Genomic DNA, 26,191 nt, shown 5'->3' with positions numbered 1-26,191 from the left:
CAATTAGACAATATATTCTTGAATCATGTTTCTCTTGTGGAATAGGGTCATTATACAACTTCTAGTTCTTTTCAATGCTACAAAAATTGTGCTATCCAAGTAGCCACATGTAGTCTCTCACTGTCTATTTCTATTTGTTGGGTAGTAGGAATCAGTTGCAAAGCTCTGCAGTTGGGCTGCAACTGCAAAATGCCTGATCCATCTAACAACTAAATCCCTGCGGACTCTTCTCCTTATCAGTTCCCTTAGTAAAGAAAGACAACAGTTGGCATTCCCTTCTTCCTCCCCACTTCCAAATTTCTCTCATAAGTTAGCTCCCACTGCAATGAGATCTAACCCCCTCCATTGCAGATCTGCCTATCATTTTACTGGACCATAAGGTGTAACCTCTGTGAACTCTGAAAGGGTCCTTTGATTCCTCGTTATAACTAACCAACAGTGAAGAATATACTGAGTTGAAAGATACTCCTGTATCAAATGAAATGGGTTTGAACTCTACATTAACAACGGTTTTAAATAGACTCACAAGCCCCCTCTCTCTTTTTTCCTACCCCTTGGAAAAAACAACAGGAGTTTGATAACATTATTGCAGTATGTTGGTTCGGTTTATCTGTTTCCTTTTGACCTCTTACGTAAGGGATATAATTAATCCGTCAATCAGTTCTGTTCCCCTCAAGAAGGCTCCGCCCCTCAGACGAGCAGTCGGGCACATGGGCCTGAGGTCACATGACCAGAGTTATTTTGAAAAGAGATCCAAAATGGCAGGTTGTTCAGGCCAAGATGTGGGGAGGAATAACTCGCCTAGTACGCGATATTCCTTCCGAAGGTTTGTGACGGACAAACTGTTTTAAAGGGAAATGTTTAATCTAAGCTCTAGGGGGTCATGTTCGTTGCTTGTCTCGCTAAAACAGAGTACAGACTGATGATTTGATTGGTACTTTCATTGGTGTGAACGCGCCTCACGTTCGTAGGTATTTTTGTGACCAAAAGCTTCGAAGTTCATTCTCTCACCTGTTAACTTCTTCTTCATTCTGTTAACTTCTGCTTAACGCTGCCTAAAGAAACGGCGTTGTCTCCTCAATCTGTGCTATAGACAGTGAGGACTTTTGTGTCTGAAGTTTTGCTGAAAATGCGTTTCTGTTATTGAATGGGAACTCAAACTCTGATATTCAAGTGTACGTGTGGTTGTGTCTGGTACACTCAGGTCTCGACCAGGTTTTTCGGAAACAGGGATTCTTGTAGCAAACTTATTTTCTTGATTAATTAACTAAGCTCGAAGTTATTGTTCATTAGTTCCAAAAGCATATTACTATTGATGAAGTGAAGGAGCATTTCTCGGTTAGCTTGTGGCGGCGACCTCCATGAGGACTCTCCACTTTAAATATTCTGAAACTACTTCAGCTGAAACAGTTAGTAACTCTTGATCGTTAGAACTTGTAATCATTTGGTAATTGTCTTTTTGTTAGCGCCTTTTTGCGAATTCTTTTCGAAAACTTGTGTCAGTATATTAATTTCGGTGAAGCGTCACTTGGGTTATCGACAAATCGATTACGTCTCTCGGCAAACATCGACATGGAGTTTGTAAACACGCATTAAATTTTAAGCTTTACTCTTATGATCGATCGTAATCATTTACTTAGCTTGTTGATTCTCTAACCCAGGAAATCTCGGAAGCAAATAAACACAAGATGATGGTACTGTACACTTCACTTTCGGAAACAGACCTTTCTGTAGTGGCCTTCCTCTCTTCAGACTCTGTGGAACTCGTTATTCATACCCAAGATTGATAGCAAAAGGCTGTATTTGGTTAATTGCCCTCAGGTAAGTCTCTTTTAGCTGTTTAAAATCTTGAACATTTTGGGTTTACTCAGCTCAAATTGAAACTACTACATACCAGAACAAAGAAAGTTACACATGATATTCATCCCGATGGCAGTTTGCCAATGTGTTTTTTTTTGTTGTTAATTTTTTTTCACGGCAGACTTTGTTCTTTGTTCTTGTTTTTTTTTCTTTGTTTGCAAAATTCACAAGTAGAACTTCTGTATATAACTTTGTCAAATGTAAAATGAAGGAGAAAAGTTTGTTAACTTTGAAAGTTCCCAGTAATACGAATCAATCGGCTTGGGTGTAGTTTAGTGGTTGCTAAAATATCCTCATTGTTGTATTGTTAGGAAATCAATATACCTGAAAGTTCTAAGTATTTTAATGAATGTGAGTTGTAGAAGTTGATCCCAATGGTACATGAAATCAGAATGCAGACCTTTTATCCCTAGAACAGATTTTATAGGTTAAAATGGGACTCGGGTTATAAACTGAATTTTCCTTGGAAATATTTTATAAGATTTTAAGGTGCCTCAAGTTATTTACAAAATGAATTTTTAGCATTGAATTCTTTAGCCTTCCAAAGTGTGAATAGCCAATTATATCATGTCAGCATCAAAGAGACTACCAAGATGTTTTTTCACCACAGAACATTCTGGTCCTTGAGTTTCAATTGTATACACATCTCCTGATTTTAGTTGTACACGAACATCTCTGTTATGGATGTGCACGTAAAACTAGCATGCAAATCGAGGAAAGATAAAGAGTAGAAAAGTCCTTGGATTAAAACCGAAAAAGAAGCCTGAATGTAATAGCAAGAAAATGGTTGACCAGGAAAGGCAAAAAATACTGCCAAAATTACCAATAATTGGAATTTAGGGAAGGTCTGTTGAGTGCAATTGCTAGATAGTTTTCCATGAAATTTGGTTCTGCTTAGAGACCATAAACTATTAGAGCCTGCAGAGTCTCCTGAGACTCTGCAGGATGCGTTGATGTCTCTATTGGTGGTTGCCATTTCTATGGGATAGTGTTTACATAGCTTAACATGTGGTCACCAAAATTATCAAATTTTGGGAAAAATTTGGAAGCAAAATCCTACTCCATTTTAAGGAGAGTGTGTCCTCTTTGAACAAATTAAGGTCTAAAAATTTTTTAGATTGCCTTAAAATTTTCCCAAAGATTCCTACAATACAAAACTAATAAACCATGTGAAGGATTTCCTTTTTCAAAATTGATCTCCCACAATGGTCTCTGACATAACATGTTTCGGTACAAATTTGATAAGCAAACTTGATAGAAAAATTGCAAAGCAACCAGTAGGATTACTGAAATATCTCCCACATGGTTTTGAAGATCAAACCTAAAAGATTGAAATTGTGCAGAAGTGTTATTTTTCCGGTTCGATTTGATACCAGATTAATTCACTCAAAGAAACCTTAACCGTTTCAAATCTTCATTTCTCAGTCAATTTGCACTAAGATCAAGCAAAACTTTTTGCTTTATAGAGAATTTGGTAAAATTTTCATTGATTAAATTTACAGTCTTTACACAGAAGATCCATTATTTTTTCACAAGGGACACGTACAAAGGTCTATCATATCCTTTGTTGCTACCAACAGTACAAATATTGTTGACTAAATGCAATATCAAGTGTTGAAGTTGAAATCTGTCTCTAGTTAAATCTGTGGTACTGGATCCCATTTGGTAAAGTAAAAAATGATAAGAGCCCTTTGGAAAAGAAAAATCAAATATTTTGTTATACTAAACCAAAATGATATTCAAAGATGAGCAGAAATTATTAGATGCCTGATTTATCTTGACTGTTGGTATTTGTGCAATACTGGGCTTTTTAGTATTTTGTCTCCATGTTACTTATGGTTGCAGTTTCAAGTAACTTGTATGTGTATGTGTATGTATATAGTGTACACACAAAAAGGGTTCCATTAAGGAAGTGTAGTAAAAGGTTATGATGCCCTGGTTGGGGCTGTTGCCTTCAGGCATAGAGCAAGACACTTTCTTCTTACCTCTTCACCCAGAATAAATAAACGGGTCACTTGCACTTTAAGGGAAGCCTTTTGAGGTGTTTGAGGTAATCGTAGTCTATCTAGGAGAAAGAGCACTTCTGTGTTTGCCATGTGCTAGGTACGTGTAGGAACATGGTCCAACATGGTTGTCTCTGATCTTTTTACTTAACCCAATTTTCATTTGGTTTTTGTCCTCAGGCAGACACATTTGGAGATTGGAGCTATCAAGGCCAAATTAATGTTCTCAAAGCATTTTTGTATCACTAGATTTTGTTATTTAGCGGAGCTGGTTTAAAAGGATTTCAAAGATTTATATAGTATTTTTTCATTGGCAAACTGTGCTTTTTTATCAAATTCTCAAGATGGCAACTGACACTTGGAAGGTAAGAATGGAAGAACAATTTGTTTGTTGTGTTTACATCACTGTTAGGATGGCTAATGTCTCACACAATTGTAAAACACCGAGTTTTAATTGACCTGGTAAGGTCAGATACAGTTTAAATTTTAATAAAGAAACGTGTGTGTACAATTATACATGCAACTTTGATGTTTTCAACTAGATGTAGGCTCATACTTAAGTTAATAAAGCCATACTTAAAAGGCATAATAAAGTCATACAATAAAGTCATAATAAAGCCATAATAAAGTCATACTTAAGTTAATAAAGCCCTCTCTTTTAAAGAGGTTTACTTTTATTATGTCCCAAATTATTTTGTGGCTTGTGTGCAGCTGCCAGAATTAGTCACATTTTTTCCTGATAATAGTGACCCTTTTATAACTTGGCATCAGTATGCATATTCTCCAACTTGTTCTTCATACATTTCCTGAAATGCTTACAATCTGTTTCTTAGTTTGTGTTGACTTCTTTGACTCTCATGATCTTAGTGAATGATTCAGCAGTTTTATTGAAAGGAGAAAATAGATGCTGGTCACTCTTAGGTGTAAGGAGAAAATAGATGCTGGTCACTCTTAGGTGTAAAGAGAAAATAGATACTGGTCACTCTTAGGTATAAAAGGTTTGTGGGTTTTTGTGGCCGAACATAGAAACCTAGAAACACAAGTGAAGTCTCATTCGAAGGTGGTTACCACTATTAATATTCTGTGCCAGGGCTTGACACTAATGGTAGTCAACTAGCCACATACTAGTAGGAATTCAGTTTCAGCCAGTGGTTTTCGATTTCCACTAGCCAGTTTGGCCAGTAAACAAACAGAAATTGTTGTAACATTTAAGTTTTCACTAGCCACTCGGCTAGTAAGTTGAAAAGTTAGTGTCGAGCCTCGTGTACTGTGTTTTTGCACTCAATTTATTGGTTGTGTTGTCCTAAAATTTATGATCAGTTTAAGTACTTGGAACTGTGTGGATGTTGCACTGTGAAATTAATTCAAATGGCATACAAACTTTAACACTGCATGAATGTAATAAAAATAACATATACCCTGAGCAGACGCTGCTGAGACCTTTGTTAGTTTCTGTGTAAGAGAGATGTTTTCTTCTTACAATTTTACAGGTGGCTGAACATGGTGTCTGTTAAGTACAGTAAATGTAACTGTAGTGTGGTACATGCAGTTGATTGTGATTTATTTTCCCTCAGGGTTCTGAACGCAGAGATCGAACCAGAACATATGACTACAGTAATCACGATTATTACATTGGCAATCACAGCAAAGGGAGAACTTTTTCATACAGCAATTCTTTTTCTGGACATACAACGTGAGTTTCAAATGTACTGTTTTTACAGGCATTTTAGTTGCAGCAGTTGTATTTAAATGTACCTAATATGTTGAAGAAGGATGTGTGGGGCAAAGGAAAAAGTTGTGAGTGGGTGTAAGGAATCAAACCTCAGACCTTTGGATTCCACTCTCCAGTGCTCAACTTCTGTTTTGATATTTGTTCTGTTTTGGTTCTAGCACAAGAGAAACTGGTGTGGTTGAGAAACTTTTGGTAAGTAATGACTTGTTAGTCCTTATTCCCTGGCTCAGTAGTCTTAAATTTATTTTTTGAAACTGTGAACCTTTATTTGATTTTTGATCACTCATTGCTAAGGGTAGCTTGTGCTTGACTTTGATGCTGTCCATTGAACAAGTACTTCAGTTGGCACTCTTAAACTTTTAAGTTATTATTCATCAAAATATCCTTTTGTAGTTTGCACATGCAAAAAAAATTGCATATCCCTCTTGTTGTTTCCAGGGTTTCTAAGCAATTCTTAGAATCTACAACTGTGTACCATTATGATTGATATCTGAGGTTTTTGTCTCTACCCTTTGATAGTACACCAGTCATTTGTTTTGTGTTTTGCAGCATTCCTATGGCTTTATAAACTGCTGTGAAAGAGAGCTGCGCATATTCTTCCATTACAGCCAAATCAATGAGGACCCTCAGGACCTTTGTATTGGAGGTATGAGGTGCACTCTTTGGGTATATTTTGCTGGAGCAAAGTAACAAAACCAAAAACTCATGAGACTGCCTCCAGGTTAGCTCAATTGGTTGAGCGCTGGACTGTTGTGCAGGAGGTCGAGAGTTCAAGCCCCGGCCGGACCAACACTCAAGGTCTTAAAATAATTGAGGAGAATGTGCTACCTTTCTATAACATCAAGAAATGGATAGACATTCTAGTCTTCTCGGATAAGGACAAATAAACTGTAGGTCCCTTCTCCTACATCTATTAGTTAATTTGGTTAGGCAGGGGATGTTAAAGAACCCACTCACAAGATTACTGTGATGTGGTCTGGCCTGTTTACTGGGAATTGGGGGGAGGGGGCGTCTGTTAGATTTGTCTTTCATTGATTGTAAACTGCTTAGCAGTCTGGTAAAGTCCCCCACACAGTGTTGTAAAGCGCCATGAGCTCAGGATATGAGTGCTATATAAATAAAAGTTATCATCATTATTATTATTATTATTATTATTATTATTATTATTATTATTATTTGGGTATGATGAATATATGAAGTTCATATATTTTGAACTGCGGTTATAGATACGTATGGTGCACGATCCTCACAGTAGAGAGCGCTATTTATGCAATAGCAAAAATCAGACCAGAAAAAAATTTTTTTTCAGGTCTGATTTTTGCTATTGCATAAATAGCACTCTCTATTGCGAGGATCGTGCATCATACGTATTAATATTATTATTCTGTCGCAGAGAAATCAACTGAATGCTACATTCTAATCAGGCAGTACAGGGCGAAAACCGTAACCTCTGAGCCACGGAGTAAAAAAACAAATGTACATTAACTAATCCCAAAAAGCTTTTCCCTTGTGTCTACGGTCCTCCTTCTAACAGGAATTCAAACTGCCACCTTGGAAGTCTGGGCAATATTCAGTGTACCCGAGAGCACTGCCCTCTGCATCTTTCGCAGTATGTCTGTGCTTCTGCCTCCCACCAGCTCGCGCATCATCATCATTATTATTATTATTATTATTATTATTATTATTATTGAAAGTGTTACCATGACTATGGGTTAAAAGGAAAATCAGGGCTTGGCCAAGAAGCAAACCCATTGCAAGATAAATTTTTATGCCCTCTTGGAAAAAATGATGAGAACTCCTCCTTGAAATTTTTTTTTCCCTTGTCCGAGTCTGTTCTGATTTAATCAAGCAATTTCAATATTGTTTTAGCTCTCACTTTGTCAATTTATTTTCCATATCTTTGTTTTGTGCAATCTGTCCACAGATGAAATGGAATTTGAAATTTCATCAGATCAGCGAACAGGAAAACCCATAGCATGCCGTGTTGTGAGACTTGAAGCTGGTTCTGTTTCCTTTGAGGTTTGTTGCTTGACACTTCAGATCACTCAGTATTTGCAGACTGGAGGGAAATTATGTTTTGGTTAGTACAATTGAGGCTCCCAACAGTCAAGGAGGTTGTGGTAGCCTTAAATATTATCCATCCTTCTTACTAGAAAGTCAGCAGCTATTTTTGTTACTGGAGTTTGGCCTCTTATTACTAGCATGTGTTTGGGTTTGTTCCTGTTTGGATTACAGTACAGTCATATTTTCTTTTTTTATTAAACTGAACTTTTATGTGAAATACACACATTATCATTGACAAACCCAACTGTTTTACAAATTCATTTATTTTTAGATTCGAAGCGAGGAAACAGTATGTGGAGTGATAGATGCTGAACCCAAATTATACTTGAAGAGCAGTCCAAAATCTGTAAGTGCTGAGTAGTCTTGCTTTAAAAAAGGTTTAGTTTTTTTGCATACAAGGATAACTTGTCAAAAGGATAAACTTAAATGTGCTCATTTTATTTTTCTCATTCAGCCACAAAATGTGCTTGATCCTGATTCAGGAAGGGTGAGCTATGAGCGGAATGGGGTGAGTAGACAAAAGATACCTGCTGCTTATTCTTTTGGTAGATAAAATTAGGGTAAAATGGTTATCTACGTTGTACAGAAATCTTATGGCAGTGGTGGCAACTCTTTTTTTCTCTCTTTAGGAGGTGTTCTATCTCCAATTTTCTTCTAATGACATTGTTGGTTCAGGAATTCCCCTCCACAAAGGAGACAAAGTTGAATTTTACGTAGCCACAGACAAAAGGTATATAGTGAACTGTTTGGTTAATAGAATTGTTTCTCATCAAATGGAAACAATCTTTATTTAGTGAGTTTGCACTGAGTAAATCTTGGTACTTATACGATAATGTATACTAGCTCTATCATGTTTTTAAAACCACTGGTGCTTTAGAAACCTTCAAAAAATTTTGGTTCTGCAAAGATAAATAATTCAAGTTCTTGTAAATTGTTATCCCTTTTTATGCATCCACTGTAGTTTGTTCCACCGATGTATCTTGGATGTTAAAGAATTAAATGAATCAATAAAAGATTTGATATACTATTTCATCGCAATGATTACTTTTGTTTTATTTTGCCTTGTTAAGAACTGGGGTTGTACGAGCTCGTGAAGTCACCCTTCTAGAGGCAGCAGATACTGAGAAATGTCAGGTATGTTCTATTTTGAAACCTCAGGGCTTGGAATTTGCACTGAACATGAAATGAGCAGGTGACTGTATTTTAATAAGAAAAGCTACTTGTTAAATAACTATAAAAGAAACTGTTGCATGTATGAACATAATCTAATCCTGTATTTTTTTCCTTTGATAGGGGGTTGTTTCTTCAATGAAGGAATCGTTTGGATTTATCGAAAGGGCAGACAAAGTTAGTGAGGTGAGATTGATGGAGGTCTTCATTTGGTTCTTGAAGTGTTTTTATACCCTCTACAGTACATTGTATGTGCTGTCAATTTGGAGTTGTTTAATACAGTGTACAAGTACATAAATTCTGTTTTGTACAACTCGATTGCTGTTGTCATTGTAATTTCAAATCTTGTTTACAAAGCCATGAGAGGTTTTCATGATCTGCTGAGTACTTTTGCTAGGCTAAGTATTGTAATCTTTATTTTGTAGATTTTCTTCCACTACAGTGAATTCAATGGCAATATTAATGAACTCATGTTAGGAGATGATGTGGAGTTTGGAATACAAGCAAGAAATGTAAGCCAGATTTGTTTGAATTTTTTCTTTGCTTGCTTTTGTGTTTTTAATTTTGGTTTGAAACCCTATTGATAGCAAAAAATGTTTTTTATAAAACATATGTTCAACCAGGGCAAGGAAGTTGCAGTGCGTGTGGATAAATTACCAGAAGGAACTGTGAAATTTGAAGACATCAGCAGTGAAAGATATCAAGGAACTGTGGACCGGCCACTGAGTAAATCTGCTGCAAAAAGACAACATGATCCATTGCATGGAAAGATTGTCTATACTCCCCTTAACGATGATGATGTTGAGGAAGAGATTGTCTTTTCTGAAAGAGATTTGCATGGAGACTTCTCCCTCAGAATTGGAGATGTAGTGGAGTTTAATATTGCTGTTGGTACGTTTTCAGAAAGACTTGTCTGGTAATGACACACATTAAGATAACATGTGAGAGAGTAAGGTCTTGATAGTCTGTGCAAGCCTGTAAGCAGTCAGACTGATAGATTTAGACTGAGACTTAACATGTTTAGTTGTTGTTAATTTTAAAGCAATTTTAAGTAATGGAGATAGGAGCGAGAGTCACACCTAAGTTATGTGTAGTAGTAAGGCAGTCTCTTTTATTCAAACCTAGCCACAGCTTATCAAAATGTCTTAGTACTAAGAAACAAACATGTTGATGTTCTTCCAATGGCACAAGCAGAGCATGAAAGGAAACACTACAAAGTGAATGAAACAAGTATATTTCATTTTTAGGTGTGAACATGCTTATTTTAAGACTGTTCTCTATTTTTCCAGATCGCCGTGACTCACTGAAAAGGGCTACAAATATCAGTCTAGTTGATGTAGCTGAACCTAATGATGGGGAGACAAGGGAATTGGTAATAAATGGGAACTATTTTTCTTGTTGAGTAAGACAATTAGAGGATTATTAGTTGATCCAATACCAAATTCTTCAAACAAACATTATGGGAATTGTTTGGCAGACAGTAAGAAGTATTAGTGGATAAGTCTCCTATGCTTACTTCTTTAGTGAAATGACACCTTGGCGAAGAGATTCCCTTTAGAGAGGTCCATGTGACCATTGTACAGTGTATTTGATTCCTGTCATCGGTAATCTTTTTATGTTGGGATTGTTATTGAACTTGTTGAACACTTTTCTCTACCAGGGCATTGTGGCATCTTTGAAAGAAGGATTTGGTTTCATAAAGTGCTGTGATCGAGATGCAAGGATGTTTTTCCACTACAGTGCACTTCTTGACTCTGTATGTACCAAGTGAATCATGGATTCTGAAACTTTAAAAGAAATGCAGAAAGTTTTTTTTATATCTTTCCTTACAGTTTTAGTTTAATTCTTCCATTTTTGCTTTTGAGATTTGAAACAGATGTATTAAGAAAGTATCAAAGTAATGAAACATGTATTAGAGAGTGTGAAAAGGAGACTGTTAATGACAGTGAGTAATGTCCAATTATTAATTTAAAAGCACTCTTAAGTTTGATCAGCTCTTGGAGCAGTCTCTTTTAAGTGATTTATGAATAAACACATGCATTTGTATATTTGTAATAATAAAAACAATGTGCATTTTAAAAATAGGTATTCTTGGTTTGAGGTAATAGGCTCTTTGCAGGACTTAATCATGTGCTTGGATACCACATAGCAACGCATTGCTGGTTAGCAAGCAAACCAGCGTCCCACTCATTGTGGTGATCAACTCAAGCGAAACGAACTTTGACTTTTTGGTTGAAAACATCCCAAACGCTTGTTGTTTAAGAACGAAAAACGAGATTTATTGTGACTTTAGTTTCATCGAGCTTGAATTTCGCCTGATTTACCTTTGCTCTGGGAGTAAAAGCCAGGTGAAAGCCCAAATATAAGACAAGATATGGCCGATTCTCCAGGAACGAGTGAAGGTTAGTTTCTTTGCTTACAGTCATATTTCAATCTTATAAATGTAACATTGTTCGATACAGAAAATGATTATCAGTGTTCGGAATTACATTTGCATGAATCCAGAAGAATATGATCTACATTTCCGATTTTGCGTGTCGAATTCTTTTAAGATCGTTGAACACAACTAGTGTTTACATTCTCACTCGCTATATCAGTCTTGGACATTGCTGACTCATAATAATAAATTGTTCGTTTTTATCTTGTGTTATCAATTTGAAACGAAGTTTTACGCCAGGTATCTTTATTCTAGAAGGTTTACATTGAATTGGAGGTGGTATTTCTATATACCACTATTTCTTTCCTCTAGCTGTTTCAGCCAACTTGTTAGCATTTCCTGACCTTGTATTTTATGCCCAGAAAGAATCTGGCTGCGGGCACACAAAGGCTATAAGTTTTTCGCTGAGCCTGGATAATTACACGATGTACGTCGAATTTTTACGATCCAGTTTGCTCTGATGAGTTGTTCGTCTTTCTTAGGAAAACGATGAGAAGACAACAAGCTGTGGAACACAACAATGCAATGCAGAACCTCGTTTTTTCTTGTTGACAGGTTCTAAAACAGAACAAAATGTTGTTGTCCTCAGTTGTGAATCCGCAATTGGTTGGTGAAAAGATTATGATTACGAAATACCAAGATGAGAATTTGGCCACTCAGTTGCAGCAAAAATGAAAGCAAGCGAGAATGTGAACACTAGTTGTTTTCAACGGACTTAAAGAATTCAACACGCAAAATCGGAAATACAGATCATAATGTTCTGGATTCAAGCAAATGTAATTCCTAACACTGAAAACCATTTTCTTAAATGATATTACGTTTATGAGATTGAAATCACTCGTTCCTGGAGAATCGGCCATATCTTGTCTTATATTTGGGCTTTCGCCTGGCTTTTACTCCTTGAGCAAAGGTAAATCAGGCAAAATTCAAGCTTGATGAAACTAAAGTCACAATAAATCTTGTTTTTCATTCTTAAACAACAAGCGTTTGGGATGTTTTTTAACAAAAAGTCAAAGTTTGTTTCACTTGAGTTGATCACCACAATGAGAGGGACACTGGTTTGCTTGCTCACCAGCAATGCGTTGCTATGTGGTATCCAAGCACGCGATTAAGTCCTGCAAAGTGCCTATTGGTAAAGCTTTCACTGTATTTGTTTGTCCTTTAATTTAATTAGGCACATCAGATTCAAGTTGGAGATGAAGTGGAATTTGCAGTATCTGAGGTGAGCAAAGAAAGATTTAGAAAAATTTATTTTACTCCAGATTTTATCTTGAGTAGTTCATTTAACCATCATTCCTTCCATGCCTGTGTATTTGCCTTCTGAGTTTCATCACAGGTAAGTGTGGAATTTTAAAGGATTCAAAATAATGGCTACAAATAGTTGTTCAAGTCTGCCGTACATATTGTATTTAGTTGATGAGATAAAGCATGATTCATAACATAAAGTTCTCATTGTTGTCATCATAGAAAGCTCTACAATGTTGATAAATTTTTTAAGATGTCGTTTTTGTTTTAGGACACATCCTCCATTAAACGCCTGCATGCCATAAAAGTCCGAGTTGTACCTAAAGGAACAATTATTCAGATGGAGGTTTGTATTAATTATTTCTTGCTGCTTGGTTATCATTTTTCTCTCAGTAGTTTGTCATGGTGAGTTCACTAGATGACATCAATTTAATTTTATGTAGAAAATTTCATCTCAAATGTACGAGGGATACATTGAAAGAGAACCCAGTTATGGCACCCGCAGCCCCAGAAAGGATATCAACAGGTGGGTGATGATGTGAAGAACTTCTTTTCTATTTTCAAATCACAGACCTTAGTTATCTAAGTGGACTGTGATGGTCAAACATGTGATTTAACATACTATTATTAGTTCATTAATTTTTTATGTATTTATTTAAAGAATTGATTCAATGTTGGTGTGTATCTTCACAGTGAGACTGTAGATCACAGATGACGTTGAAGTGTGGTAAGAACAAAAACAGTTGCAGAGGAGGTGCAGCTAAATGTGTTGCTGATGTTCTTAACACATTTTGAGGTCTTCTGTGATCTATTACTAAATAGACCTACAATAACATGGAATCTGTTTGTTTATATACTAAAGAAGCAAGAACTTGTTAATGGTTACTTCATCTATGTGCCTGTACTCCAAAAGATCACAAATAAGAACCAATCAAAGTACCTATATAATTCAACTTATTTATTAATTATCTTATTATGTGTTTTTATACAGAGAGAGTGAGTCTGGTCTGATCAACTGTTTCATTAATGGGGTCAAGGAGTTGCTACCATTTGATTTTAACAATTTCGAGCTGAGAGGAGTTGCCCAGTATGGTGACCTGGTAATTGATATGTCATTTTTATTGACATGGAAAGATGTCCTATTTTAATTAGGGATGATAGTCTTTTATGTATTCTATAATTATGCATTCTACTTCTTCAAGAATGAGTTTGCCGTTAGTCCATTGCAATTTGAGGTAGTACAGAATTGAACATTAATCCTTCTCCTCAACAACTCACATATACTGAGGTTTTTTTTTTTTTTTTTTTTTTTTTTTTTTTTTTTTTTTTTTTTTGTACTGCCTAGGTGGAGTTCAGTTTGTCAGAAAGTCAAAGAACTGGTTACAGAAGAGCAGTAAATGTAACAGTGTTGAAAAGAAACAGTGAAATGCGCCACATGGTGAGGTTTCCATCTAAGCTCTCTGCCTTTTTAAAATTGCCAGGTTCTTTTACATTTTTAGAAAGAGTTTTCAAAATAAATTTTTGCAAACTGGAAAGTCCAGAAGCATCGTTACCCAGTGTATTTTTATACACATTGAGCTTTTGAATACCTATTCTGAACTATTCCATCCTGTTTCCTATCATAATTATTATTTTTTGTTTGTGATAATTATTATGTGGAGAATTTATCAGTGGGAAACACACTTGTAATGCATCCAGTTTGTGAAATTCTTAAAACATCTTTTTAATACAATACATGCATGACTGCCAAATGATTTGCAGTTTTCACCAAAGATGATGATGATGATGATGATGATGATGATTGCTATTATTATTATTATCATCATCATCATCATCATCATCATCATCATCATCATCATCATCATTATTATTATTATTATTATTTTTATTTATTTATTTATTTTTTTTTTTGCTTTTGAAAGGGATTTGTTGCGACCCTTAAGGAGAACTTTGGGTTTTTGGAGACAACTGAACATGACAAGGAAGTGTTTTTCCACTACAGGTTTGCACCAAAATTATTTTATCTACGTGTAACTGTTAAAACATGATATACAGTTCCCGGCTATTTTAGAGCTACACAAGTATTTTCACTGGTTTTCTGATGCAAGGGTATTTTCATTTTTGGTAGAGCTTTTGATTTAGCCTTCAATTTATCAGATTATTTTTAGAGCATAATCCATTTGTGACTCACCAGAAAATAAAGCTTAACTGCTACAACATATGTATCAAAGGGTTGATTAGGATGCCACCAGAACAAGGGTTCAACCACCTGGAATTTGTCAAGATCTCAAAACAGTCAAGCTCTTATTGGTCCATTCTTGCATCTGTGTGGGTGAGGTGGTGGTGAAAGTTTTCCATATTGTAATATCACATAACTAAAGTAAAGCGCGCGTTCTAATTGGTCAATTCAGTGTCCACCATTTGCCCATGGGTGTATGCTGCTGATGTGAGCAAATGCAATGACTAGTTTGTTTTTTATGGTCGCGTGAGATTTGTTAAATAAAGGGCACTCTTTTGCTACAATGTATCAATGTTGTGTTATAAAACAAATGGTAAACACCACTGCGTACGCTAGAGTCGCTCTCGGCTATCGCCTTCCGCAACCCTTACGCTTCTTTCATGCTTAGCAACCTTCCGCGTGCATCCCTAACTCGATAGTGTATGCTGTGGTGGTTACCATTTGTTAAATACAAATCAAAATCCAGATTTCATCAATTGCCTCTCTCCTATTCCCGCCTACTGGCGTCCTTGTTACACTGATAAATTGATCCCGTGGTTGACTTGAACTTCCTGACAGTGAATACGATGGTGATCCCAATGAGCTCATTCTTGGTGATGAGGTGGAGTACAACATCAAATGTAAGAATGGTAAAGTCAGTGCAGAGATGGTAGTCAAAGTACCTCAAGGGACCATTACTCAGGAACAAATTCTACCAGAAGTTTATGTGGGAAAAGTTCTGAGGTCTTTGAGGCGTGCTGATCCACAGGTACGGCTCACAGACTGCAGGGGTTGTAAACTTAACCTGAATGTGTACACCATTTGTGTAATTTTTTTAAACTCTTATTTTAATCTAAATATGTAAAAATCCGCTTGAAAATGTCTTGACCATTTTCTCTAGTTTGGGAGTTATTCAAAGGTAGCCTTTCGTGTAAACCTGGAGTCTGGTCCCAAAACTGATATTCAATAGTTTAAAGTGGTTAAAACATACATTTTTCTCATTCATCCACCCATTTTTTTTTTTTAAATCTCATTTGTGACCCTGTACTTTGTAGCAATTGGAGTATGCTGGGTTAATTAAGCGCAGAACTACCGAGGACCAGGAAAGTGGATCTGAGAATGAGGCGGAGGAGGACTTAGATGATGGTGACTCCTTTACTGTGGAGTATGGCATTACAAGTCTTGTGGACAAAAAAACAGTGCTTCAGTATGGAGATAAGGTATAGTGTCGTCGTAACCGGAGCTCGAGTTTTCAAACTCCCTTCTAGAACTGACCTTGCCCTCTCATCACAAATCAGTTAATTAAACAGTATTGTCCTTGACTCGTTAGGTACGTTTTCAAGTCGGTGTCGACAAACAAACGGAAAGAGAGATTGCCATGAAAGTGGTCAGTGTACGACAACGAGTGCGGGCGCGAGTTGAGTCAGTCAAAGGCCAGGTAAATGTTCTTCTTCTTGAGTTCGATTCTAGGTGAGGATGCAGAATTTTGTTTTTTTGTCCCACAGTCGCGATTCATTAGATTCGTCATTAGTGTTTAAACGATATATGTACTCGTTCTATTTTCAGTTTGGTTTCATTGCCTATGAAAACGAGGAAGGAAAGAACCTGTTCTTTCATATGAGTGAGGTGGAGGGTGAAGTTGAACTACAAGTAAGTAGAAAGTACTCACTTCGTATTATTCCCGGGAAAGGCTTCAAACATGGAAAGTCGCCTCTAATGGTGTTAGGGAGAATGGCTTGTGGGCTAAAGTCTCGGCCCGTGGGGAAGTCTCGGCTCGTGGGGCAAATCATGTACATTTTTATCGCCCGTTGAGGCAATAAATTTGACCCTTTGGCGGTCTTGTTTCTCTCCATCCAGCCGGGAGACGAGGTGGAGTTTGTTGTGGTGCAGAATCAGAAGAGCCGCAAGATGAGCGCCTGTAGCGTGCGTAGGATCAGGTAAGCATTCCAACAGATCCCTGTCAAATTTTCTTCCTCGCAAGTAACAGGCTATATTCTCACCAAGATCGTGCACAAAGCTGTCGTCAGTCAGTATTAGCGTCTGTGACAAAGAAACTAGAAACTAGAAGGGATTGATTCCTGATCCGAATTATGTCATTTTCTGCAGTGATTCTCAGAGACCCGAACGACTCATACGCAGAACGTTCTCAGAGAGTGTCCAAAGCCCAGGACCTAGGTAAGGTGTTAGGTGGAAAGGTTGCGAATAGTTCGTTTCTTGTTTAATTCAAATTGTTTTGATGGAAACGAACTATATAGGGAACAAACCTCTTGATTGACTCCCGTCAATCAGTGACATGGTATCATTCCCTTACATTTAATAAAACAGTGACGAAGAATTAGAAAATCACCGTCAGGCCAAGCAATAAAACCGCAAATTATCTAGAGGAACATTCTTGAAAATGTATAGCGGCCAGTATTGGGAATTATCAATCAGATGTTGACAGTGGAAGGATAAACTTGACATTCTTAGATGTATTGTTACAACTGTACGCGTTGGACTGCTTCTTACGAATAGGGTAATTGATAATAAAAGGGGCTAAGTTTGTAGAGGAACTGTGGTGCTGCGTCGGTGGAGGGTACAAGAAGACAATTTGGTTTTCTGAACTGATTTGATCATGTAAATTGGCACCTTAAACAGTTTCTAAAGGTAACGTGTCGAGCGTTAGCTTTCGTCTGGTGATGGGAGTCTCTAGTCAGATCATGAATTTTTCTCTTTCACAGAATTGAAGTGATCCGTAAACCCAGTGGACCGGACGGTACACGAGGGTTCAGCTACAAACGAACTCTGCGTTCCTTGTCAGATACGGCCACTGAGCTGACTCAGGGGACTAGTGAGAGTAAAATAGACCACAACGCAGCTAAGTTAGAGAACGCAGCTAAGTTAGAGAACGTAACATGCGCAAAGGCGGGGAGCGAGTTTGAAAATCTTGTCTCCAAGCTATGTGATCAGGATTGAGTTTAAAGTGCTATGGGAAGGTTAATAATGTATTATAGGAAATTGCATGAACAAAATAGTGGCATCCTACTCCAGATGAATTAATTGATTTCTAGTAGATATTTGTCTTATTGCTTCAGTTATAATCAAGCCGTCGATTTGTCTCTTTTCCGTTCATCTGGCAGTTACATTGTAGTGGTCCTATATTAATTCTTATGTTCTTATCTCGATCATATCCGCACGTTATCGGTTTCTTTTTTCTTTTTTTTCTTTTTTTTTTTTTGTTTCTCTTTTAACTTTTTGGTCATGTTTTTCGTTCGTCAGTTTTTGTTTTTGTCTTTGTGTATAGCCAGTGGCACAAAATTCACACAGACGCAGTTCTTCATGCTATCATCGGTTCTATTGAAAACGGAATCAGTTTTTTTTCTGTCTTTTGAGAAGTGGCGACTCGTTAATTTCTAACGATTTTTGGCAGAAAGAAAGCGTATTGGTCATTGTTCGGAAATTACGTAACTTTTGCCTTATCACGGCGGGTTCATGAGGGAGAACATATTATGCTAGGGAACTGCTTAGAGATTACTGCAGCCTACAAGTCATGTAGATTGAGGTAACGCACCAGTTTTATCAACTTGCTTAGGTTTTGCGCACTAAGTGTGAATTTTTTTACAATTTCGAAAAGAGTAATTTAGTTAAATATGTAATTAGAATGGATGTACCACACTGATCACTGAAAGTAATAAAGATGCAACTCAAAATGTTTCAGAGTGGATATTGATTCGTTTTATTTTTCCTTCATTGTGATCTAAAAGATGCTGTTTGAAGAAGACGGAAGAGTGAATTCCCTGTTTTTAAATAGTATCGGAGCAATAATTAAGCGAGAGGATCTCCTCCTCAGAGAGTTAGTAGTTGCTTCCCAGAAATAATGTTATTTTTCCAAATTCAAACGGCGTCACAATTGAAATTCTTGGAAAGCTATGCTCCATCAGTCCAGGAGCAAAAATTATGGGGAATGAAAAAAACCAACCAAGCCTATCCCTTTTTGTCTATGACCTTTAAAACTTTGGAAAACTGCGTAGAGAATTTTAGTTGCAGCAGAATTGTCAACTACAGTGTTTGATGACTCTGTCCCTTCCCATTATAACTTGTCAGATCGTATCTTATTTAGATTTTTCTATTCGTGGCAGTTTACAGAACGTCCAGCAAAACAAAGGTGATGTAAATCTTTTGTTTGGCTTTTATTGAAACTATCTTGAATGTCTTTCAGCAGTGATAACCTGTAACACGAAAAAAAAAGTGTAAGGGATAAACTGAATTCTCGTGCCGCTCCAGGTCGATTTCTTTATATTGCACAGCGATGCTAAATATGATACTTGAGCATGCTCATTGTCTGAAAGCGCGTCAATCGACACCAAACAATGAGGAAGGTGAAATTGAGGACAAAATACGAGAATGAGTGCGGAAAATTGGACTAAGTCACAAGTTTTTGACTAACGTAGTGCATTTTTTTTGTATAATCTGAGGGTTGACATTTTTTTTTATCCTCCCCTTCACCAACCTATCCTTGTCGTCAGACGATGTACAGCACAATATGCTTTCGGAGCTTTTTGCATTCGATTTTGCGCCCTATTTTGCGACACACTAACGTACCTTGAGCATCTATAACGGAAGGGGACTAAATTAGAAATACGTCCTGAAATTCAGTGGGTAAGGATAACAATAATTCATACCACTTTCATTTTAAGCACACTGGTATTTGACTTGAATGTACTTGGAAGACCATGTAGGACAAGGATTTCCGAATACGTCATTTGAGGCATGAAGTTTGCACGTGTTTTTCCAGTCACAAGCTTCTTTTATCTTACCAAACAAAAACGAAAGTAGACGAGTCACCTAACTGTTCATCAGATATGTGTATATAAAACACAAATGAAAACAAAATAGGAAAGGAACGAAGAAAAAAGGTAGATTCTGATAACTAGCCAGATAATCCCTCCCAGGACGAAGGGGGCAAATATCGTTACAACAACTATTACACTCACCAAAAATAGTCCACCCAAAACACACGCAGCAATAAAAAGGACAACATAGGTTCAAAGAAAATTAAAAGAAAAAAAAATAGCAGTAATTTTCCCAATAGCTGCGTAGAGCAACTGCTCTGATTACGGTGGAATCTGTGAGGAAATGCTAGTGCGCTTTTAGCCAGTCAGTTGATACTACCCCGGATCCCTCAATCTCTGCATAACTAACTCAGTGCTTCCGTTTGCGAGACAATGAACAATATTACCTTGGCTTCCGATCCCTTGGCTTCACAGTTTGTGTTCATCCCAAATCCACATTTAAACGCTTTCTTTCTGCCGTAGTAAGCACGTATTATCTTAATCTTCCTTCCCCCATAACACGTGATGCTATCCCTTTTATCCTGGCAGATGAATCTCTCGTAAGTGTAGGAATCTGGTAACAACAACGAGCTTTCACTGTGACAAGGATTGTCCATCTATATTTGTACTTTGAATGGCTTTCGAACCGTTAACTTTACTGTTAGGGAAAAGCCATCCTGCCCTGCTCAACTCACAAAAAAAGTGGTTTTCACGGAAATGGGAGTTTCTTGTTTTTACTCGAAAAAATAACAGAAAATTTTTAATCGCAGAATTTTTCTTTGAGCTCGTATGGCTGCGTGTGCCCGTTTATCACGTCCTATTTAGGTTGAAATCTTCAACACTTAGTGGTCATACGATGAAATGCTTACTGACTGAGTATGGTCGGGCTGGACGGGAAAATAGTTAGCTATCGGTCATGACGCAAGGACCTCGCTGCGCTCGGTTGGTACGTCATAACCTCGAGCCGAGTATTTTCCAGTCAGGCTGTCCCACTCAGTCAACATAACATGCCGGATGATAGCTAAATATGATTTTTACGCCATGGATAAAAACAATTTATCACTTTGCTAACCCGCTGGACAATTGTAGTGTAAATTGACTTGCTGAATGTCGATTTCACTGAGCTTCTCCCAATGTCCAATGGTCACCTATATCGAGAGAAAAACAAGCAAACAAAAAAAAATGACTGAAATAACCGGAAAATCTTCACCCTTTTTAAGGCGGAGAGTGAAATTATCCATGTTCTGAGTCTTCTACAAGAAAACAGGGAGGCCAAAACCAAGAGAAATCGCTTTAATTAAATTGGAGGTTTTCGCAAGGGAACCTGCCTAGAATTCAAACAACTTCCATGAAATATATGCACTAACCGAAAATACTGCTCAGTACCTTCCATTCATTACAGCCAATTGTGTTCAAATATAGGATCCACTATAATAAAATGACAATAAGCCGCACTTATCTGTTTATTTTCCATCAAATGAAGGCACTATCCCTACCCCTGATTGTTTTGGAACCAATGTTTTCTCGTCATTTTTGGAAGCAAATCCATCTCCATAGTGCATGATACTAGAGTAATCGTAAGGTGTGATATACGAACTTGTATCACTGTCGTTTTGTCTGTCGAAGTCTATACCACGCCCTGACAAAACACAGATTGAAAAAGACAGACATATCTTATGAGACCGTTGGATATATTTTTTTTCGAAAGTAGCTCCGATTCAACTTCATAAATCAAGATCGATAACATATCAACCTGTTTTGATGTTTTTCCATTTGACAGTGACGTAGTCATCTCGGTCAGGGCGCACGTGCTCGTGTAAATAACCAATCACGTGACCTGTTGGGAGTAAATACTGAATAAGACAAGGTCGTTCCCAGGGAGAAAAGGCACGTGATTGTACTGACCGAGCTCATGTATAACCATCCCTTTCCACCAGCAGCGGGGAGCGAGCAACAACCAGTACCTCTCGTCTTCGAAGCCGACACCAGTTGATGCGCATCTAAAATAAATTAAAATTTAAACATTTCGCTTGCACTATTCGTCACACTTTAGTGCATAATGTTCGAGTTTGCAGTTTATTTTCCTATTTCAGTTCCATGTATCCACAGCTCACTTGCTTAATGATAAGGCTACTTTCTGTGATTATTCTGAAAAAATTTGTTAACACTTGGCCAAATTAAGTGATTGCTTTCACCCGAAGTTTTTCGGTTCTTATTTACTTCAAATTTATTTTTATCATCATTATTTTCGTTTACTGATGCCTCTTTTGGCTTTTCCCCCTTCCGATGCTAAAGTTACAAGGAAAATGACAATTTAACTAACATTTTGGGTGGGGACTTTCATCAGCGCCAAGTTGTGGGTGGTGTTACTCAACTTTTTTTTCGGTTCGTACCGTAATCATTGGTGAATCTAAAAAACGGGTATGCCTTATTACACGATACCACAACTTACCTTTCTTTGTCGTCGTTTACAATATGAAGATAAACTTTCTCGCTGGATCGCGGTACAAATTTTACACATGATTTATCCGTCCATTCTTTCATTGCCTCAGCAATCGTTTCACTCGCCTTATAGGATCTCTCTGAAAAGAATTCCTTAGAATTAGCCTCAGAGTACCAAGGCAATGCCAATAAATTGGACAATTTTATCAGGGAAACCACAAAGAAACAAAGGCAAGAAAAGCAACAAACAACAACTTCAACAACAGCTCGTATGCAGTACAACAAATGAAAGAATGCACAAACGAATTAATGAATGATTGGATTGAAAAAACAAACAAACAAACAAACAAACAAACATAAACAACAGCAGCAACAATAACAAGAGAACCAAAAGGAAATCGCTTACAAAACATTTCTCTATCTATGTTTGGGGTCGTTCCGAAGTAAAGTAAACTGGCTGTAATTAATTTGGTAGCGGCACATTCGTGTAGTTTCAAATTAGTTTTTGGTACGCGTCGAACTGAAATTTGGACTCAACAGGTTTTGTCAAAGAAAAAAATCCTTCCGAGGAAGGCCATTTCTTGGAACTCAAGTATTGTCATGAAGAAAAACAAATGATCAATTTGTTTTCAAGCATCGTTTAAAACTGCCTTCAAGATGGCAGTTAACCAGCCTGGTTCGAATCATTACTCTTACCTAAATCTTTATCCACTACAAAAGGTATCTTGCCATCAGGCCATACTCGGCCCGGTGTAAAACCCCTTTTCTGTCCATGTACCCCAGTCTTTAACTCTTTGTATCGATGAGATGTTAGAAGTAAGTCTTCCTCATACAAATGCCTTGTAGCTGAAATAATAATAATAATAATAATAATAATAATATATTTTTTTAATCATGTTAAAAGGCTTAAAATGTCTGATAAAAATCTAAGAAAAGCTATTGGATACACGCTTCGGTTAGTAACGATGATGACAACAACAATAATAATCATAATAATTCGGTTTTCTAGGATCGGACTCGTATCAGACCCAAACTAACTTTGATAACAAAAACGACCTGAATATGAAAATCGCGAAAGCAACTACTAGTTCGTATTGAAAGAATTTCAGAAAACGTGCATCGAAATTATCCTTATAAAAGTAAATTAAATTAAAAAAATATATGAGAAGGGAAATGACACTCTTACTCTAAAAACTGTAAAAACAAATAATAATAATAATAATAATAATAATAACAATAATAATAATCAACAATTATTCGCCGAAGGCGAGGTGTATATCGTCGAATAATCCCCGAGACGAATTCGAGGGGATTATTCGACAGTATTCACCGAACCTGAGGCGAATAATTGTTTTAGTATAATTTCAGAGCTGAACAACAGAGAAATTTCTAAAATCACTTACTAACATTTATTAACATTTTATTTTCACATTTTATATAAACCGCGTAGAGCGGTTTATATAGCGTCATATAAAGAACCGCTCGACCAATCAGGTTGCTGGAAACTCTTTGCTCAGCCCTGAAATTATACTAATAATAATTATTATTATAATATGAACTAATTGACTGAGTGGAAGGGCCGTGTGGGAAAATATTTGGCTTGAGGTCATGCCGTACGGACCAAGCACACCGAGGTCCATTCCTCTTGACCGACCGAGAGCCAAATATTTTCCCGTGCAGCCCGACCAAACTCAGTCAATAAACATTTTATCACTAAGTGCTGAAAATTTCAAGCTAAATATGGCGCGATAGACGGGCACATGCAGCCACACGAGCACAAAAAGTAACTGCAATGCAATGAAAACTTTCTCTTTAATTTTTTTCACATCAGAACAAGAAACCTCCAATTCCTTTAAGTGTTTGCAACAAAGCGACGCTAGGGCAGCAGGGCTGGACGGCTTTTACGGGACAGGCATACTTCAACCCGTCCGGCCCTGCATACGTCAAGTTTTCTATGAGATTGTGCGAACGCAGCCGGACCAGGGGTCACATGATAATAGTCTTTATTAATTCATATCACGGTAAAAACTACATTTCTTATGCTACAAAACTTCCAAAAGATACCACTTACAAAGATAGGTCATATTTAAAATTAGTCGATTAGAATAGGAGTACTAATTCTTTCCTCGATCCGTGTTTAATTTCGGCAGGAGACTGGATTTTTGTCTCAGATTGTATTGTGTGACTTTCAATATAAGATTTCCCCAAGCATATTTTTCTTGATATTTTACCTTGTTTTATTCATGTACAACTGGAGAAAATAATGGGACATTGTTTTCTCTTGTGTACAGTCATCCCATACAATAACAGCAAAATCAAATACAACAACCAAAGATCGATTCAATTTCATGGCAAAAACAGAAAATTACGTAAAGAAATACTTTGTCTCCAATAGAGCTTTGTAGCCGCCCACCCCGCGGTTTGGGCGGGTAAGAAAAGATCTACCGGGTATTTTTCTTTAAACGGTGAGAACTCATGAACCTGCCGAGTTTCGCTGCTTTTCCAAATCAAGAAAAAATTAATCCTCTTCATTATTTGAGATGAAATTTAGAACTCAGTGGTGAGATGAATGCGTCAGGGAGAAGATTTTCCTCTACTTAATCTCAAGCTGTAAAGATTCAAGTTTTGAGTGCCTCATTAGTAAAACTTAGACAATTTCTTACTATTTATTTTTGCCAGCTATGGAATGCATCAGCTTTTGTTATCTTCTAGAATGTGATGTAGTCACGATAAACATTTTGCCACTGACACTTATTCGTCATTTGACAGACGTAGCAAACTAAACTGACCACAGTTTAGTTCAAGTATAAGACATACCTTTAGCATTTGCTTGTAGAACCAAAAATATGATTAAATACGCTAGCGATAACGCTGACACCCAATATAATTTCATTGAGATTATTCAGTTTACCGCTGGTATCTTTGTTGCAAATATCATTGAATAGTGCTTTACTGTCTATAGAAATAAGTTCTTCCCAAATTTATTAACGAGCTTCAAATTAGGTCATCCAACAGGTGAAAGTATAGAAACAGCACTTGAAAAGAAGCAAGCATTTGACATTTTCTCGTTAATGAGAGTTACAGCATTTAATTAAAATGGCTCAAGAGATGGAGTCTGTTGCCAGTTTGCAGGCTCATGCTGAGAAATTTGTTCACTTAAAAACTCTCTTTTGCTAACATCCACTCTCTTGGATTTCTTTTTATTCATCTCCTTTTTTTTCCCCTCATATGTTGGCAGCGGAGATTCCGCTCAGATGTACGCTGTCGTATCAAAAGCGTAGCAAACAGAATTTGGTTTTACATTTTCATTTAAATCATGCATGGCGGAATTTACAAATTAACAAAATAACAAATTGAATTGAGCTTCGTTCTTCAATGAAAGTAGGTCAGTTAATTTTGTTTTCAGATGAATTCCACCACCGGCAAACTCTTTGTTTGTTTGGCAAACTCTTTGTTTGTTTCATTCCGTGATCATCCGTGAGCTTTCAATTTACCTTTTTTTGGAATCGTGCATAATTCACGCCTTTTTTTTTTTGCTAATTTTCTTGACCTCCTCCAAACACCTTCACTAAAGATCCACGTGGAATTGAAGTCAAAATTCGTTCAATGCAAATTCAGTAAAAAACTCAGTTCTTTTGCAATTTTTTCTGGAATTCACTAACAATCCTACATCCTTTTAACTTTCTCCAAGCATCCTCTCGAAAGATGCTGGTGGAATAAAGGACAAAAATTACAAACAAGCTTATTGTTTGGCATTTAGGACACTGTAAAAGTAAAGTTTTTTTTGTCGAAAATTAAACTGTTTGAGGAACTGGAAACTTCCCGCATTTTTATCACGTTACTGGAGACAACATAACACCAAGGATCAACTGTAGAGACAGAAAAAAAGAAAATTATAATTGTAATTAAAATTATAATTTATTACAATCAATTCTCCATGGTTTCCTATTTCTTGTAACACTAACTCAAGGTACTTTTAGGTAACCGGACTAGGGTTTCCGAACACGTCATTTGAAGCGTGAAACATTCAGCTATTCACGGGATGCACCTGAAGAGGAAAAAAGCATGAAGGACAAATAAATCAGTTAAACCAATCCCCACTGGTCGCACGCGTTTTCCCCCACTTTGGACAGTTTGTTTGGTTTAAATTTGAGTTCTTACTGGTTCTTAAAACCCACTTCGAACGTTGAACTTTACATGAAACGAATG

The 26,191-nt window shown here is 37.0% G+C and overlaps 2 protein-coding genes across 3 annotated transcripts; one reads left to right on the top strand and one right to left on the bottom strand.

Annotated features, from left to right (window-relative positions):
- The first annotated feature begins 685 nt into the window (after positions 1 to 685).
- On the top strand, positions 686 to 18,420 carry LOC111324684 (cold shock domain-containing protein E1). Of its 2 annotated transcripts, none has more exons than XM_022928294.2 (29): positions 686 to 826; positions 1,662 to 1,821; positions 4,044 to 4,228; positions 5,438 to 5,556; positions 5,754 to 5,787; positions 6,145 to 6,241; positions 7,520 to 7,614; positions 7,931 to 8,005; positions 8,114 to 8,167; positions 8,289 to 8,389; positions 8,730 to 8,793; positions 8,953 to 9,015; positions 9,255 to 9,341; positions 9,453 to 9,720; positions 10,119 to 10,201; positions 10,490 to 10,585; positions 12,441 to 12,488; positions 12,783 to 12,857; positions 12,955 to 13,037; positions 13,503 to 13,611; positions 13,857 to 13,949; positions 14,434 to 14,513; positions 15,309 to 15,498; positions 15,785 to 15,949; positions 16,060 to 16,167; positions 16,296 to 16,379; positions 16,587 to 16,666; positions 16,836 to 16,904; positions 17,450 to 18,420. In XM_022928294.2, the coding sequence occupies exons 3-29, from the start codon at positions 4,208 to 4,210 to the stop codon at positions 17,682 to 17,684; spliced, it is 2,676 nt and encodes an 891-aa protein (XP_022784029.2). In that variant the 5' UTR covers positions 686 to 826; positions 1,662 to 1,821; positions 4,044 to 4,207; the 3' UTR covers positions 17,685 to 18,420. The 2 variants fall into 2 exon arrangements, with proteins under 2 accessions (XP_022784029.2, XP_088610395.1); XM_088754269.1 differs by having other exon boundaries at positions 1,662 to 1,825; positions 4,048 to 4,228.
- A 339-nt stretch (positions 18,421 to 18,759) lies between these two features.
- Positions 18,760 to 24,936, bottom strand: LOC148740970 (astacin-like metalloprotease toxin 3). Its single transcript, XM_088754593.1, has 10 exons — positions 24,800 to 24,936; positions 22,679 to 22,828; positions 21,993 to 22,122; positions 21,446 to 21,540; positions 21,294 to 21,377; positions 21,037 to 21,179; positions 20,613 to 20,688; positions 19,948 to 20,114; positions 19,391 to 19,520; positions 18,760 to 18,937 (listed from the first exon to the last, which is right to left on the bottom strand). Exons 1-9 carry the CDS (start codon positions 24,873 to 24,875, stop codon positions 19,401 to 19,403), a joined length of 1,041 nt encoding a protein of 346 aa, XP_088610719.1. The 5' UTR covers positions 24,876 to 24,936; the 3' UTR covers positions 18,760 to 18,937; positions 19,391 to 19,400.
- Between the last annotated feature and the right edge of the window lie 1,255 nt (positions 24,937 to 26,191).

Source organism: Stylophora pistillata, chromosome 1, assembly GCF_964205215.1.
Source record: "Stylophora pistillata chromosome 1, jaStyPist1.2, whole genome shotgun sequence".
Classification (NCBI taxonomy): domain Eukaryota; kingdom Metazoa; phylum Cnidaria; class Anthozoa; order Scleractinia; family Pocilloporidae; genus Stylophora; species Stylophora pistillata.
The sequence above is the reverse complement of the archived record's forward strand: the minus strand, read 5'-3'. Positions and strand labels throughout refer to the sequence as shown.

Bases quoted from the DNA above. Each gene is read 5' to 3' on its own strand.
- LOC111324684 (XM_022928294.2), top strand. From the start codon at position 4,208: ATGGCAACTGACACTTGGAAG. The intron at 5,788-6,144 runs GTAAGTAATGAC...TGTGTTTTGCAG, and splicing joins GTGTGGTTGAGAAACTTTTG to CATTCCTATGGCTTTATAAA. The intron at 6,242-7,519 runs GTATGAGGTGCA...ATCTGTCCACAG, and splicing joins TCAGGACCTTTGTATTGGAG to ATGAAATGGAATTTGAAATT.
- LOC148740970 (XM_088754593.1), bottom strand. From the start codon at position 24,875: ATGAAATTATATTGGGTGTCAGCGTTATCGCTAGCGTATTTAATCATA. The intron at 21,541-21,992 runs GTAAGTTGTGGT...AATTTATTTTAG, and splicing joins GTAAACGACGACAAAGAAAG to ATGCGCATCAACTGGTGTCG. The intron at 19,521-19,947 runs GTAATATTGTTC...TTGTTTGGTAAG, and splicing joins CCAAGGGATCGGAAGCCAAG to ATAAAAGAAGCTTGTGACTG.